Source organism: Gracilinanus agilis, chromosome 2 (assembly GCF_016433145.1).
Source record: "Gracilinanus agilis isolate LMUSP501 chromosome 2, AgileGrace, whole genome shotgun sequence".
Classification (NCBI taxonomy): Eukaryota; Metazoa; Chordata; class Mammalia; order Didelphimorphia; family Didelphidae; genus Gracilinanus; species Gracilinanus agilis.
Window position 1 is genome coordinate 284873576 of NC_058131.1, and position 16500 is coordinate 284890075.

The 16500-nt window shown below is 44.3% G+C and overlaps 1 protein-coding gene across 1 annotated transcript in view; it reads left to right on the forward strand.

Annotated features, from left to right (window-relative positions):
- FAM102A (family with sequence similarity 102 member A) overlaps positions 1–16500 on the forward strand; it is a 43659-nt gene that overhangs the window by 13084 nt on the left and 14075 nt on the right. Inside the window, exons 2-3 of the mRNA XM_044664069.1 lie at positions 15315–15435; positions 16059–16088. Of these exons, the coding sequence (XP_044520004.1) occupies positions 15315–15435; positions 16059–16088 (151 nt within the window). The remainder of the gene's footprint in view (positions 1–15314; positions 15436–16058; positions 16089–16500) is intronic.

Below are 16500 nucleotides of genomic sequence, written 5' to 3' on the forward strand. Positions count from 1 at the left end.
TCTCCCTCCCACCCTCTTCTCTCTCTGCCTTTCCCTCTCTCTCTCCCTTCCCCCCTCTTTCTCTCTCTCCTTCTCAATCTCTCCCTCTCCCTTTCTTTTTCTCCCCTCCCCCCCTCCCCCCACTTTCCTGTAGGTAATGTAGGTTGTGAAGTTTTTATGTCTGCCTTGGCCTAAGTCAAATAAATGAGCAGGGAGCTGGGAGGCCCATGTTTTTTCCTACTGAGGCATCTTTTAAAAAATGTGTTGGTGTCTTTTAAAAAATGTTATTGCTTCTCAGTGACTCACTCTCTCCTCCTCCCAACCTACCTTGTAGTTTCTCCTCTAACAAATAACTACAAAGACAAGTTTTCAAATTTCTACATTGACCACATTTGAAAACGTGTGCCTCATTCTGCACCTGTATGTCATCCCCCCTCCCCCCTTTAAAAAAAATTACCTTCTGTCTTAGAATTCTTACCAGGTCTCTGTTCCAAGGCGGAAGAGTGGGAAGGACTAGGCTATTGGGATTGAGTGACTTGCCCAGGGTCACACAGCTAGGAAGTATCTGAAGGCAGATTTGAACCCAGGTCCTCCTGACTCTTTATAACCACCTAGCTACCTACTTGTTTATAGCCTGTTGTAGAAGACTATCTGCTGTGTTCTTCTGAGGCAGGAGTTAGGTGGGACATTTTCCTAGTCCCCATTGAGTGAGAGGGTGACCTTGACTCGGAATCCTGTTTTGTAAGTGGAGGGTGGGATGGAGACAGGGTGGCTCACGGTTTTAGGGAGGAGGTAGGAACAAGTATTCTGAGGATTGATGGCTATTAGAAGAATTGGGGCTTGACTTCATGGGCATCAGAACTTTGTACATCTGTGTTATCAGCTCTAGTTGCATGAGAATGTTGGTGATGTATGCCTCATTGCATGAAAAAAAAAATCAACTTCAATTGCTCTTTGCTCTTCCTTCCTCGTCCTCTTTGTGAACAACAGGAAATGTAGGTACAAAGCTGGTAAAGCATCTTTGAAAAACCTCCTGAGAAGTCTTGATTATTTGACTAAGAGGTCTTAGTTCCCTAATTCAATTTCTTTGAAAATGAATCAGGATGGGGGTACCTGGATGGCTTAATGGATTGAGAACTGGCTTAGTGGATTGAGAACTAGGCCCAGAGACCCTGGGTTCAAATGTGACCTCAGACACTTCCCCACACAAGTCACTTAACCCCCACTGCCTAGCTCTTACCTCTCTTCTGCCTTGGAACTAATACACAGTATAGATCCTAAGATGGAAGGCAAGGATTAAAAACAAAAACAAAAAAAAAACTTCCTGAGAAGTCTCTGCTTATTTGATTAAGTGTTCTTAGCCTAATTCAATTTCTTTGAAAATAAGTCAGGATGGGATACTCCTGAACTCCTATTATTCTGATGTGGGGGTGTGGTGTAATGGAATTTGTGCTGTATTTGGAAACACAGAACCTGGGTTTGGATTCTAACTCTGCTTAGGTGACCTTGGGCAAGTCACTTCTCCCTCCTGGCCTCGGTGTTCTCATCTCTAAAATGAATAGATGACTTTTGAGATCTTTTCTAGTTTTCTAGTTCCCCGAGTTGATGTTTGAATGGGTGATTGAGGACCAAGCCAGCAACCTCTGGGCAAGAAAGGATCCTGGATTTGTAGTGGAAAATCCTCAGATCTTCCCTTTAGGGACCCCCTTATGCTCTAAGGACTGACAATAGATTGACAGATAGGAGGGATCTCAGAAAAGGCCATTTAGGCCAATGCCTTCATTTTACAGATGTGGTAACTGAGGCCCAGGGAGACCATCCTACCCAAGGGTCACACAAAGTGACCCAAGCATGAGGCAAAATTTGAATCCTGGTGCTCTGACTCCAGAGCCATGTTGAAATGCAAATTCTTTCTGCTTAGTGCTGGAGGAAATCAAAGGATAGCTGTTTACCTAGGTAGTCATTTATTAAAAATGCTTAAACACACAGAGGTTATTCACCTCCAATGCTTTTGATAAAACCCTTAAAACATCCTAAACACTTTGGAGACTTTACCAGGTTATGAGTTCACCTCCTTGTTCTGAGGCAAGATGATACTTGAGCAGTTTCTATTTTAACAGCCCTTATTTTTAATAACCCATCTCAGGATCTGCCTGACGACAGCTGTCACCTCCTACAAAATCTTCCTCATATCTAACCCAAGTCCTTCCTGCTCTCTTTACCTCCCTCTCTGCCATAGTTCTGTGCCACATGTAGCCCCTCGTGCTCCTCAGAGGCCTCAGGGCCTGGGGCTGTGGCCCTTCTTCCCTTCAAACCCTTCTCTGGTGGTGCTCAGTCAGTCGATTTACCTGTAAAATGGGGATAAGAATACTGACCGTTTGCTCAGCACTTCCTGCCTTAGCAAGGTTGCACACAGAGCCCAGCACAGAGTGCTTAATAGAGATGCTGGTTGTGGGGAAAACCCTTTGTGTAAACTTAGATCTCTTACTCTGAGCCTAGAGGAGCTGGAGCTTTGGGGATGTTGCTGTTTGCCTTGCTCCCCAGGTTTTTTACCTCTTCCCTCCTCCCCGTGGAGAAGCACACCCCCTCCCATCTGTCTTCTGTTGGAGCTGGGCCTGCTTGCTGGGCATAATCCTGTACTGTCTTAGAAAGCGAAGTTTAGCCTGAGGATGCCGAACACCTCTTGGTGCTTAGAAATAGAGATCTCACCGGCTATTTCCCAGAGAGTCACGGCATTACTGTAGGGTGATCAAGCAAGGTTGAATCTCTCTCTCTCTCTCTCTCTTTTTTTTTGGTCTTTAATCCATATTTTTAAAATTTCGTTAAATATTTTTCAATTACATTTTAAAATAATTTTAACATTTATTTTTTAAAATTTTGAGTTTTGATGGAGGGAAGACTTGGGGCCTGAGAATGGAAGGGATTTGTCTGAGATCAGACGGGTAAGTCAGCAGTGGAATGAGAGGCCTTCTGTGGTCTGACTCTCAGCTGACCGATCTTGTCTCCTTCATGAGATTAGAGGCCGGAGCTCTGTTTTCACTGATACAAAGAATTTCCATATTGCCAGTGACCCATGCATGCCAGTGTGAGAGTTACGTCACTTAAAGGGGGGGGGGAGGGTGGTGCACAGCCAGGATGTGTCAAAGGCAGGGTTGGAACCAAGGTCTTCCTGGCCCTGAATTCTCTCTCCACTGAGCATTACTGCCTGTCCTGTCTATTCCATGCAGTTGACCTGTGAGGGAGATGTCAAAAAGACACTGGGGAAATGGTCTTCCTCTTTTGAGGAGCACACAGAAGGGATGTAGGTGTCAGTGGCCAGCAAAGGCCTGGAGAGGTCTTGGCTAGGACCCGAGGCTGGGTGGTGATTAATTCAGTGTCCAAGGGAGCTCAGCGGGTCATCTGTTCAGCGAAGTGCATATTTGGAAATAGACCTAAAACGTTTTTTCCATTTCTATGGGGAAAAAAAACTCCAAATAGTCATCACTATGAGGATGGCCACCTGGTTTTCATGGGGAAGAGAGCTGGAGAAATCAGGCTCAGATTGCAGTGAGAGGGATTAATGTTAGATTTGGGGAGTGACTGAATTTAGAAGGGATTAGCTAATTCCAAGGCAAATCATAGAATCTCTTTTCCCAGAGGTCTGAATTTTGAACTAGAAGAAAGATACACCTCTCCTTTTTTTGAAAACCCTGACTTTTTCTTTTAGAATCAATACTGTATATTGGTTCCAAGGCAGAAGAGCAGTGAGTGCTAGGCAATTGGGGGTAAGTGACTTGCCCAGGGTCACACAGCTAGGAAGTATCTAAGGTCACATTTGAACCCAGGACCTCTCATCTCTAGATCTGCCTCTCCATTCCCTGAGCCACCTACCTGCCCCCATTTGCCCTTTTCTTGAAGCAGAGGCCTGAGCCTGGGAGTTCCCAATTCTCATTCCTTCCTGTTTCTTTTCTGGAAAAGGAGAGGGAGAGAGGAAGGAGTAAATTAAGGCCATAAAAAGCTTTTTTCTCCCAGTTTCTTCTTGGACTGCCAAGTCTAGCCATTGTTGATGCTTCAGGATCTTGCCATATGCATTCTTTGCTCCCCCACCCCTTTTCCTCCATGGGTGGCCGGGTATTTGGCCAGGACATCTTCCAGGTGCTGGGCCTGCCTAACATTGGGGCACCTGGGAGTGACTCAGGAGGATGCCTGCCTGGGCCTGTGGGTTGAGCCCCTCCTTCAGGGGTTGAGCTCTTGCTTTTGTATCAAGCAAGGGGGCTCCTAAAACTTTTTGGGGGTGAGAGGTGGGACATGAGCAGCACTGTATTCCCTAAACCTTTACGACTGCCTGGGAATTTCTGGTCTGAACTTTGGCCTGGGAAGCACATTTCTGACAGTGTATTTAGAGATCATGGTTTGGAGAATTTTCTGGGGTCCTCTGCCTACATTAACCACTGCATATGCTTTGGCTGTTTAAACAGTTTCAGGCAAAGTCTTTCTCCTTATCCTGGTTGCAGGGATGGGCTGGAGGCCCAGAGTTGGCCTGGGAAGAAGTAGAGTGTAAACTTGGTTGTTAGCTCCTTGCAAATAGGTCTTATTTCATTCTTTGATTTTTCTATCCCCAACTTCTAGCCTGGCACATAGTAAGTGCTTCATAATTGCTTGTCAATTGATTCCAGAGTCATGTCCTAGGACCTTAATACTTTCCAGACAGTTTTATTTATTTATTTATAAGATATTTTTCCATGCTTACATGATTCATTTTCTTTCCCTCCCTTCTTCCCTCCCCCCCAGCTGACAAACAATTCCACTGGGTTATACAGATGTTATACCTATTTCCATATTATTCATTTTTGGTATAGAACAATCTTTTAAAGCCCAAGTGATATATACAAGTGATAAGTCATATTTTTTTCCTTTTCCAGTTTTAAAAAATCTTTAAAAATGATTTATTGACTATCTTTTTCAAAAAGACACTATCACTTTCCAGTGAGTTGTCCCCACCATAAAATCCTCCCTTGCAACAAATCAGTCCACTTAAAGCAGTTCAATTCAGTACATTGTCAGTGTCTGAAAATGTACACCTCATTCTGCATTTCTGGTGGAGGAGGCATGTTTCTTCACTGAAATCACCAGATACTGCATTGATCAGAGTTCTGAAGTCAGATGCAATTCCTCTCAATGACACACTTCTCTGGTGTGTCATTTAGTCTTACCCTTGTGAGGAAGTATGAAAATGAGGGGAAGGTTTACCAGAAGGAGTTAGACTCCTCTGGCTCCCTATATTCCCGAAAGCAGGCAGTACCTGAGCAGTTAGTCTGGAACTGGGAGAGAGGTTCTCTGGGAACAGGAGGCAGCCAGGTCCAAAAAGGAAAATACTAAAAGTAGCCACAGTTAATACCTCTGCTCCTCCTTAGTAATATTTTCCTTCCATTTCTGTGATGTGTGGAAAGACAGAATCTCTTCATTTTGACTTAAAACTTAAAGTTCTTTTTCTCCTTTGGCCTCTTTTTCTTTCAAACAGCCACCCCCAGCTTTGCGCTCTCTCTCTGGAGACCCAACTATCTGGGGATGAGATAAAAACCATGAGGGAATGTAGATTTATTCTCCCCACTTTATCCCTGACTTCGTACTCACACTCTCCACTGAACCCCCAACTCCTGACAGATTTGGCCTCTGTGATCTGTGATGACTCTATCTCCCTGCTCTGGGGATGGTTCCTTTAAATTCATGTCTCCAATTCCTGGAACTGGTATATTTAGAAATCAACCTCAGAAAAACTGGAATTAAGACTCAGGTTGAAAGGTTCTTTATTAAGTAAATTTAGCTATATTGCCAGTGGCATTCTTTTTATACTACCTGCAAATATTTATACAAATACTAGCCTCTCAAGGAATACACCCATTTTTATTAATAAGTTCTTTTTTTTTCAGGTTGTTGCAATTTGTAGGTTTCCATGAGTTATACAGACTCTCTTTGGAATTTAAATGGATCTGAGTGAGCCCTAGTTAATCCAGCACAAACCAGGATAATGAGGGAGAGCTTTCTTTTGGATCCATGAAGTCTTACTCTGCTGTCTGTAGAGCTAGGAAGAGTGAGCCATTAGCTTTGGTGTGAATGGCATATATGGATACCACCATCCAAGGGTGTCAAGCCAATTTGCATTGTGGGGAAGGCAGAGGAATTGCTATCAGAGCATAAGTTTCTATCATAAGCCACTGCTTCCATTACTTCCAAAGCTAGTTGCCTATTGAAGACCCCAGTTACAATTCACAGTGTCCAACATGGCAGCTATGTTGTAGGAATATATGTTACTTTTGCTTCGTATACAGGTGCGGGTCCCCTTTTGTCTAGGGGCAAATATTCTCCTTTTCAGCTATGACTTTTCCCTAGATAAAAGCACTATATAAATATGAATTGTTTTCTTTCTTCTCTGAGGACTCCCCCCTCTCAATTTAACTTCACCTCTTTGTTTGAATCTCTAATGGCCAGCCAAGGCTCCTCCACCCCAGCATCTACCTTTAGTGAGGCTTTTTAGGCTTCTCCATGGTTGGATCTGAGGGCTGAAGAAAGTATTTGTGTCTGGAGTGGTGAGAAGTGCTTTATCTGGCAGCCCAGAATAAATTCTCTCTCTGGAAACATTTATCTGCTGGAATCTTTGAATGCCACACTTATCAGAGAACAGTGACTTGCAGAGAATCTACTCACTGAACATTTTCCATTTGACTTCATTTATGTTTTGGAGGATTGTCAGTGGAGGAGGGAACTGATAAGGTCAGGTCCAGAGCAACCTACATTCCTGTCCCCTCCTGAGAATCTGTAGCCAAAGGGAAATAAGAAGGCTGTAGCTACAGTATTTAACACTGTAGCTCAGTGATTTCTCAGTTCAGTTTTCCTGAGCCCCTTCCTTGGGACCCCAATGGTAGCAGATGTTCTAGATTTAAATTGTTTCCTTATTAGACATTTGCATCTCTGGCTGATCTGGCTTTCATCCCTTGGAAACTTTTATTGCATCATCATTGCTGTGCTGGCCTTGCCAGGGAGTCAACTGGCCAGACCCCTGTCCTTGGAAGAATTGGGTTTGTTGTTGTTGTTGGTGTGTGTGTGTGTGTGTGTACGTGTACGTGTACGTGTACGTGTACGTACACGTGTGTATATATACACATACCCAGGCCCTTGATTAGATGAAGGATTTCCCTTATAGACTGCACAATTTTTTTTCAGCTCTTTGGTCCTAGGGATTCCAGGAGTAGCAATTTAGTGGGAAAAAATTGGAATCAGAAGACGTAGGTCCTTCTGTTTACTACCCATTTTAACTTGGACATCAGGGTGTAAGGGGAAGGAGTGGGTCAACAAAATAGCTGCTAAGGATCCTTCCTGCTTGAACGTTTTATGATCTGAGACCCAAGATTATTTTTATGTCATGCAAGGATAAATAATTTGGGGGTAAACTGTGGTTTGTTCTTTTGCTCTGGAACCGTTGAACTATACTCCCTAAATTCTTTATAGGTTAGTTAGAGGGGTAAAGGCAAGACCTTCCCATCAAAGAAATTGGAGACTCTGTTAGGTTTGAATTAACCCATTTGAAACAAATCTAATTTTAGCTATAGTCTGCCAGATTAGCTCAGGGTGTGAAATCAAAAGCATTTTAAACTGTGAGAATCTGGAGTTAGGAAAAGGCTTTTTTTCCCCTCCCTTCTGCCTGCCTCCAGCTTCCCTGGCTCAACTAATGGCTTTATACCTGGTGAAAATCAGTTGAAAAGGATGGTGGTGGAGCAGAGTGATCAAAAAGCTACAATTGAGTGACTGACTCTTTAAGGTCTTACCCTATCCTCAAATGTGTCTGCTCTCATATTTGTATTGTTCCATTAAGGCAAGGACCTGGAATAAGGAAGATCTTAGACATTTAATTGCCTTTGCTTTAGTTGTCTCATCTGTAAAATGGGAATAATTGTACCCCTATACAGGGTTATTGTGGAGATCAAATTATATATATATAAAATGCTTTGCAAAACTTAAAGTGCCACATATGTACTAGCTATTATCATTTTCTTTTTCTGTAAGCCCCCTAGTAAGGCAAAACAATACTTTAGGGTGACTTCTTTCTTGTCTTTTTCCACTGTCCTGGGACCCAAGAAGGTTTGGGAATGGGTAGGTGCTGAGTGGCAGGATATAGTGGCCTATGTAATCCCCAGCTGGGGTGTGTCCAGGATCAGGGATAACCACACTTAAGGAATCTTGGTCTTTCCATTCTTGAAACACAAAGAATACAAAATTCTCTTTTAATTTCTTTCACTAGAGTGACCGTATCAAAGGACTTGAATATGTGGCAGTAATGATCTGTTTTCCTAAACATTTAAAATGCTTAAGGGAAGGTCTATTGGACAGGAGTCCATCCAGCCTGGTGTAGTTTTGTCTATTTCAGGAGGACCCAGAAATAGAGCTGGGTTTTGTCCTTACCTCCCTGGTTTGGGTCAGGCCCACTGCGGCAGGAGGCTTGTGATTATCGAGGTGGGCTGGGGGTGGTCCCCTGCATGAGGCTCAGGCCCTTTGCAGTCCTCACCTCCCTGGGGTTTGATCTGGCTAATTGTATATCCAGAGAATCTCAAAGCTGAAAATGAAACTCTTCTGAAGTCACTTTTGAAACAACCGTCCCTATAATTACCTGCCCTGAGCAGACAGGACGTTCAGGCACCCAAAATATCAGGCTGTTGGGATAGCTAAAACCACCTCTCCCAGGCACATAGAAGATCCCTTTCTTTTCTGTGTTATTTCCATTCTGTGCCCCATGTAGAGTAGAAGGGACTTTTAGATTGTTAAAAGATATTTAAAATACTTATATTTAATATTTCAAAATATAAATGGAATTATTTTCCAGAAGATAGTTCCTAGCTCAGCTGTAGTATTAAATAAATAAAATAAAAATATCCCCCCCCCTACAAGTTCTACAGATGAGCAGTCTTTTGTTATTGTGATAAATTTCTCAGACTCATTTTCAGAACTGATAACCTATTCACTGCTCTTTCACTAAATATCTGAATCTCTCTTCAGTTCTTAGAATTAAAAATTAAACATCTAGAGACTTTTGCCCAACCCTATCCCTTTCTAGATAAGGAAACTGAGGCCCAGAGGGGCTGATTGATTTGCCCAATGTCACACAGTTAATATCTGAGGTAGGATTTAAATCCTTTGCCTCCAGAACCAGAGCTTTTCCCACTGTACCAATCTAACTTTTGGTACCCTTTCACTTTAAAAACAACAAAAAGCCCTTACCTTCTGTCTTAGAATTAATGCTGTATATTAGTTCTAAAGCAGAAGAATAATAAAGTCTAGGCAATAGGGATTAAGTAACTTGCCTGAGTCACATAGCTAGGTATCACATAGGAGGTATCTGAGGCTGGATTTGAACCCAGAACCTTCTGTCTCTAGGCCTGGCTCTGTATGAACTGAATTACCCAGTGGTCCCCTTCTCTTTACACTCTAAAGTAACCTGATTTACTAATTAACCACTTGCATTTATTATTTCATGAAGACTCAGACATGAAAATAACAATATCAATAAAATAAGATTTTTAAAAAGAATGTGCTATAGCCTACATGGAAGGACTAAGGGATTAATGAAAAAGGTTCAAGTCCGGCCTCGGACACTTCCAGCTGTGTGACCTTGGGCAAGTCACTTGACCCCTATCGCCCACCCTTACCACTCCTGGGCCAAGGACGGTCCCTAGCCAGGATGAAAAAGGAGGAGGGTTGGGCGTGGGGCTAGCAACCCCACCCTGTAAAAACTACATCTGCTAAAGAAACTGCAACCTAAAGTAGGGGCAGCTGGGCTAGCTCAGTGGATTGAGAGCCAGGCCTAGAGACGAAAGGTCCTAGGTTCAAATCCGGGCTCAGACACTTCCCAGCTGGGTGACCCTGAGCGACTGCGTGACCCATTGCCTACTGGTTGTGGCCCTATGCTCCTAGAATGGAGTCCCAGGATAAAAAAAAAAAAAAATGTCTCATAATATCTCATGATGGGACTGCCCACGTTTTCTCTCCCATTTTTATAGATGGAGAAACTGAGGCTGAGGTCTCAAAAGAGGTTGGTCCAAAGCCTCGTAGCAAGTCAGAAATGGACCCACTTTCATGACTCAAGTACCTAAGCTGTTCAGGTCAACCGATATTTAATGAGCAAGCATTGACTGGGTGAGCCTACTGAACTGTCCTGGCCAGGGTCCTGGGGAACACCCAGGATTCTAGCTCAGGCCCTCCCTCTCTCATCCTGCCCCTGCCACCCACCTCCTTGGGTGGGGGACGCCTCCAAGGACCTCTTGGAAGAATAAAGATGGGCAGGCTACCTCCTCCCCAGGAGAGTGATGAGAAATGATTGTTTTATCAACTTGGTAGAAATGGGAAGGAAGTTAGCGTGCTAAGCCAACAAACAACCTGCTTGTGGAACAGGTACAATGAAATGATTTGGGTTCCTTTTCCCAGAAAGGAGAGGGACAAAGCCTTAGATGTCTTGAATCAATGCTCTTTAATAGGATCAGTCCTCCCCGCAGAGATTTGAATCATGCATAGGCCAGCGCCTTACCTGCATTCAACCCAAAGCTAGTTTTTTACAAAGAAGGGGGGAAAAAATCCCACAGATTGTTAAGTATTTTGTTCCAGGTGACTAATCTCTTTTGGGTGTTCCAGCATGTCTAACCTGGGATCCATTTAAGTCTTTTGGAGCCTGTCATCTGACTCCCCAATGGGGGAGGGCCTGTGGGTAGGGTGAGAAAGAGGGGAGGGAGGGAAGGAGGGGAAGTATTGAATAGTCTCAGATTCCCATCTCCACAAGGGGAGAATCCATGTGCAGCCTCCAGACAGCGTCGCGTGACTTCTCCGATGCTCCCCACGCAAGGCTGAGTGGCGGCTTCCCATTGGCTGTGCCTAGCTGTTGTTTTCTAGGATCTAGGGGCTACCCTCCTGCTTTTTAAGGTTATTCCACAGACCTTCCTTGCATCTTCAATGGTCTTTCTCCCCAGCCTCCCTAAGGTCCTTGTTTCCCTGAAAGGAGTGGGCAGAAATTCAAGAGAGGCTGAAAGAACAGGTTGTTTGCGGCAGCTTAAAAAGACGGTGATAAGAAAGTTTGAAATGCTGTGATAAGAAAATAAAAGGTCCTTGTATGTCTTGCAAAGACAAAGTGTTGTTGCCTTTGTTCAGTTGTGTCTGACTCCATCTTGACCCCATTTGGGGTTTTCTTGGCAAAGATGCCCAGAGTGGTTTGCCATTCCTTCTCCAGCTCATTTGACAAACTTAAGTCACTTAATTAAGTGACTTGCCCAAGGTCACAAAGCCAGATTTGAACTCAGGTAGATGACTTTTCCTGATTCCAGGCCCAACTAAAACTGAGCTTTCAGATGCATAGGGCCCTTGGTCTCCTTCACCTATTGGAGCTGCCCAGGGTCACCTAGGGAGTAGCAGATGATGGATTCAAACCCAGATCCTCTGATTCCAAATGCAGTAACTTCCACTAGACTACTTTGTTTTAGGGAATGCTCAGTGGCACAATGAATAGAGCATCTGGCCTGGAATTAGGAAGACCTGAGTTCAAATGCAGCCTCAGAACATTTCCTAGATGTGGGATCTTGGGCAAATCATTTAACCCTGTTTGCCTTAGTTTCCTCATCTGTCAGATGATCTGGAGAGGGAAATAGCAAACCACTATTTTCTCTGCCAAGAAAACCTCAAAGAATCAGACATGACTGCACAACAGCCAAATGAAAGAAGTATTATATTTTATCTTAAGCTCTTTTTAAGATTGATTTCCGATTCTGATTTGATCTGAATTCCTGTGTGTATAAGAGATCGCAGACAGGAATGCAATGACCACACTGAAATGACTGATCAACTTAAAGATTTCAGGAAAATCTGAGATATGAGGCCGCGAGTAACACTTCTTTAGGCCTCGTTTTTTAACTTGTATGTAAAATTACTAAATTATCTGGAGATTTCTTCTTTATCAAAACTGTTGGACAACTAGAGAGCACAGTGGCTAGAGCTCTAGTTCTTGTTTGGGAGGACATGGTTTGCATTTGGCTTCAGATGCTTCCTAGGTGTGTGATCCTAGGCAAGTCACTTTAATCCTGTTTGCCTAGCCCCTTGTTTTCTGCCTTAGAATCACTAATAAGGGGGCAGCTGGGTGGCTCAGTGGGTTGAGTGCCAGGCCTAGAGATAGGAGGTCCTGGGTTCAAATCTAGCCTCAGACACTTCCTAGCTGGGTGACCCTGGGCAACCCCCATTGCCTAGCCCTTAACTGCTCTTCTGCTTTAGAATCAATACTGATTCTAAGATGGAAGGTAAGGGTTTAAAAACAGAATAAAACCTTGTGATGCTGACTCCCAAAGATCCTTCCTTTCCCCCTCAGCATTCTGCCTTCCTCATGTCTTCATTTAGCAACTATATATCAGCCCTGCACTACATTGAAAGCCCTGCCCTTGCTGAGGGACTTAAAAAATCGTACAAAGCTGAGCTTCCAGTTCAAGTTAATAGCTGACTTAGTTTAGAAGGCAGGCCATTTTCCAGGAAGCAAAAACATGGGGACCTGATAGGGAAACTGGCTGAGCCAAGACAAAAGTAAGGGAGGGGTAGGCAGGCAGGGAGAGCTGCTTAAAGGAAGGGCTGATCTTGGATTGACCAAGAGGTAGGTGGCCCTGTGTGTGGCAGTCCCCCAAGATCAGCCTTCAGATCTCATCTGAGGATAGCAAATCATTTAGCCTCAGTTTCTTAATTTGTAAAAATGAAGGGACTTGGACTTGGTTGCCGCTTAGGTAGCCTTCCAGTTCTTAAGTCTATGAGGAGTGAGGCCACCATTTGTACAGAGCAGGGGAGGAAGATGGGTTCCAAGCAGTGAACAAGAGTATTTATTTAGGAAGCATTTCCTCTGTGCCAGGCCCGAAGTTTAATGCTGGGTATGTAAAGAAGGGCAAAAACATAGTCCCTGCCCAGTGAAGTAGACTGCAGGCAACAATTTACATATGGGAAAGATCTATGCCAGGTAGTAGTGGGAGATCATTTCAGAAGGAAGACACTGGAAATGGAGGGGGGTGGGAGGGGCAGTGGGGGACTTGCCCATGACTTGATGTTTCTGTGACTCATCCATGGATGAGAAAAACTTTTGGATCACACCCTGACTGGTTTATAACCTGGGTCTGTACACGCCAGTTTACTAGAGAAATCAGAGGTTCCAGGGTCACAGTCAGTAGTGGAGTGGGGAATTAGCACCTATTTCTCCAGGATGGCTCTGACCCTTGGCAAGATCAGAAGGAAGTATTAGGCCTTTTTTCTGTTCTGGGTCCAAGATGCTATAGCTGTGCTATATAATATAATATTATATTATGTATATAATATATATAATCGGGGTGTCCTAAAATTCTCCAGAGAGCCTCAGAAGTGCTTTGATAGTTGCCTCATTCTTCACAATACTAACTTTTAAAGATATGGGGGAGGGAAATGAGTGGGAATGGAGGGGGTTATACAAAGCCTCTCAATTTACAAAAAAGAGCCCAGAGAGGATGATACTATTAGCCTGGAAATATAACAACTTTTAAAAAGTTGGGGATCGTTCTTGAGCCTTCAAGGAATGCCCTTCGAAGTCTTCTGCCTCACAGTTTTAGATCAATTCTCCTTAGATCAATGACAGGCAAACTGGCCAGATGCACCCCCTGAAATGTTCTATCTGGCCACGGGACATTATTCCTAATCTGACAAATACAATGAGTAGGATACAGTACAATGAAACTTTGAAAGAGTTGCCTTAGAAACAGATCGACAGATGAGCATTTCCTCTCCTTTGGCCTCTCTTTAAAAAGTTTGCCCATCACTGCCTTAGATGATTGTTTTGGAAGGTGGCATTCCACAGAAGGGAGGGCAATGGTCCTTTCTCATCCTTGACAGGATTTATGTAGATTCTTAGCAGGTATGACAGTTTAGAACAGTGCTGATTTCCCTTCACCAGCTCCCTTGGAATTCTCAGAGGTTCCCCAAGGATGATAACAGGTTTCCATCCCAGGACTTGTCTCTGGGCATCTCTTAACCTACAACAGGCTACTGGAGAAATAATTGTGGTGAATCATTTGATTCATTTATCTCTTTAAGATCATCCAGCACAAAAGGCTTTATCTTCTTCCCTCTCCCGTGACTGGGCTGGTAAGCTGGCCTGTGGGTCTGGGTTCATGGTGGGTGTGGATGAGATGGTCATTTTCTCTGCCACCCTCCACCCTATCTTCTCTTCCCTTTCCTGTTGTGCTGGAAGACCCTGGAGATAACTGATTTCTCTGTGTTCCTCCTGTTTGGATTCCCCAGCTTTCAGGCATCCCTCCCTGAGGGCTTCCTCAGTCAGGCCTACTGGGGCACTCCAGAAAAGATGAGGGCTGGTGATGTGAGCTCCAGGCAGCCTCTCCCTGTACATTTGAGCCAGATGTGCTTGCTCCTGCCTGCACTCAGATCCAACACCCGCCTTCTCACGAATACAGATCCGTGGCTCTGAGCACACCCTGTTCAGCGCTCCCCAGGCCTGAGCACATGAGAGGCCCCTCAGAGTGGGTATACTTGCTCTCATGTTACAACCCCCCCTTCAGTCCACCCACATACCCTTCTCCCTGCATACACCCCACCCCCAGATCCTGCTGCATGGAGAATGTTCGATCAGCTTCCCCTGCCATCTCCCCACACAGCCCTCCACCCTACTCCCACATCCTCCCTGAGTTTCCAGCTGTCAGGAAATAAATTATGTGACAGCTAAATGGAGCCGATTTTTCTGCTTTTGGTTTCCTAGGCTATCACTCCATCCTGTTGGAGAACTCTGGACATAGGAGACCATGAGGCCTATGGTTCTGAAAGCCCAAATTTAGAGCACTGGGCTTTGAGACCTGGGATTTGGTGCTACCTGGGTGATCCTGGCAAAGTCATTTTATCTCTCAGCTGCTTTTTCCTCTTCAGTAAAATGGGACCTATCTCCCTGGATTGTGAGGATCAGATGAGATCGTGTATGTGTAAAGCACTTTGTAAACACCTTAAAATACTCTCTAAATGTTAGCTATGTTATAACCTTGAGTTGGTAAATTCTGTTCTATATTCTTATTTATTTTTTAAACCTTTAACTTCAGTGTATTGGCTCCTTGGTGGAAGAGTGGTAAGGGTGGGCAATGGGGGTCAAGTGACTTGCCCAGGGTCACACAGCTGGCAAGTATCTGAGGCTGGATTTGAACCTAGGACCTCCTGTCTCTAGGCCTGACTCTCAATCCACTGAGCTACCCAGCTGCCCCCTGTTCTATATTCTTAACTCCTATCCCCTCAGTCAGTCTAACCTTACCCATGTTCTTTACCCTTAGGGAGGAAGTACAAGAAAACTGTGTCCGATGGAGGAAAAAGTTTACCTTCGTGTGTAAGATGAGTGCTAATCCTGCCACGGGTCTCCTGGATCCCTGCATCTGCAGAGTGTCTGTACGAAAGGTGAGCTTGCTTTTATGGCAGCAGGAATAGTGGCTGTGAGGAATTGGGGGCAGGGGTCAATTGATGGTTGAGTGTCTATAAAGGAAATAAAATTCCTCTTCTAAGTTTAAATGAGGCAGATTGAAGTCACAGTGGGTAAATTCTGGCCTAGGTTATACCCTTGATTTCCCTCTGATTTTGAGCCCTAAGTTTCCTAGGTTGTCTCAGAAAGCCTAGCTTAGGCCTTCCTTTTTTTTTTTTTTTTTTTAAACCCCTACCTTCCAACTTGGAATCAATACTGTGTTAGTCCCAAGACAGAAGAGTAGTAAGGGCTAGGCAATGGGGGTCAAGTGATTTGCCCGGGGTCACACAGCTAGGAAGTGTCTGAGGCCAGATTTGAACCCAAGACCTCCTAGGAGTTTCTGGGCCTGGCTCTCAATCTACTGAGCCACCCAGCTGCCCCCAGGCTCTCCTTCTTTTGCTCTCTGAGAGATGCCGGTGGTTGTTACCTGGAAGTTTCTGCAGGCAATCTAGCTGGGGATGGGGGTGCTAAGTCCCCAAGTGGGGGTTTAGAAGATAGATGAGTGACAAGTTCTTCAGTTCCCTTAGTAACCTCCTGACTGTGTCCTCTCCTCTTTCTGTAGGAGCTGAAAGGTGGGAAGGCCTACTCCAAGGTAAGAGTCTTAGAGAATAGTCCGTCCCCCAGGGCAAGGTTTCAGAGTTCTAGAAATACTAGAGAAGGAAAAGGACATTTAACTTTCTGTCTATGGGCAGGATTGCCCTAAATATCCCAGAGTAACTGCTTTTTAAAAGCTCTTCCCTCTCCTCTCCTCACCCCCTTCTAGAATAAGATTAGAAGGTTCTGAATTTGTCTACTTTAATATTTAATAGCCCATTTTACTTGAGTTCTTCTTTATGTGTAAGAACTTAAATTCCCTTTGCTATACTCGGAGCCTGCCATCTATTCTCAGGAGAAATGGAGAGTCTCTCTCTTGACTGCTGGGGTGGGGCATCCTTTCATTCACTTCTTGTTAATAGAGACACTAAACCTAGGTGTCACTTTCTGGCAGGGCCAGATAGGACCAG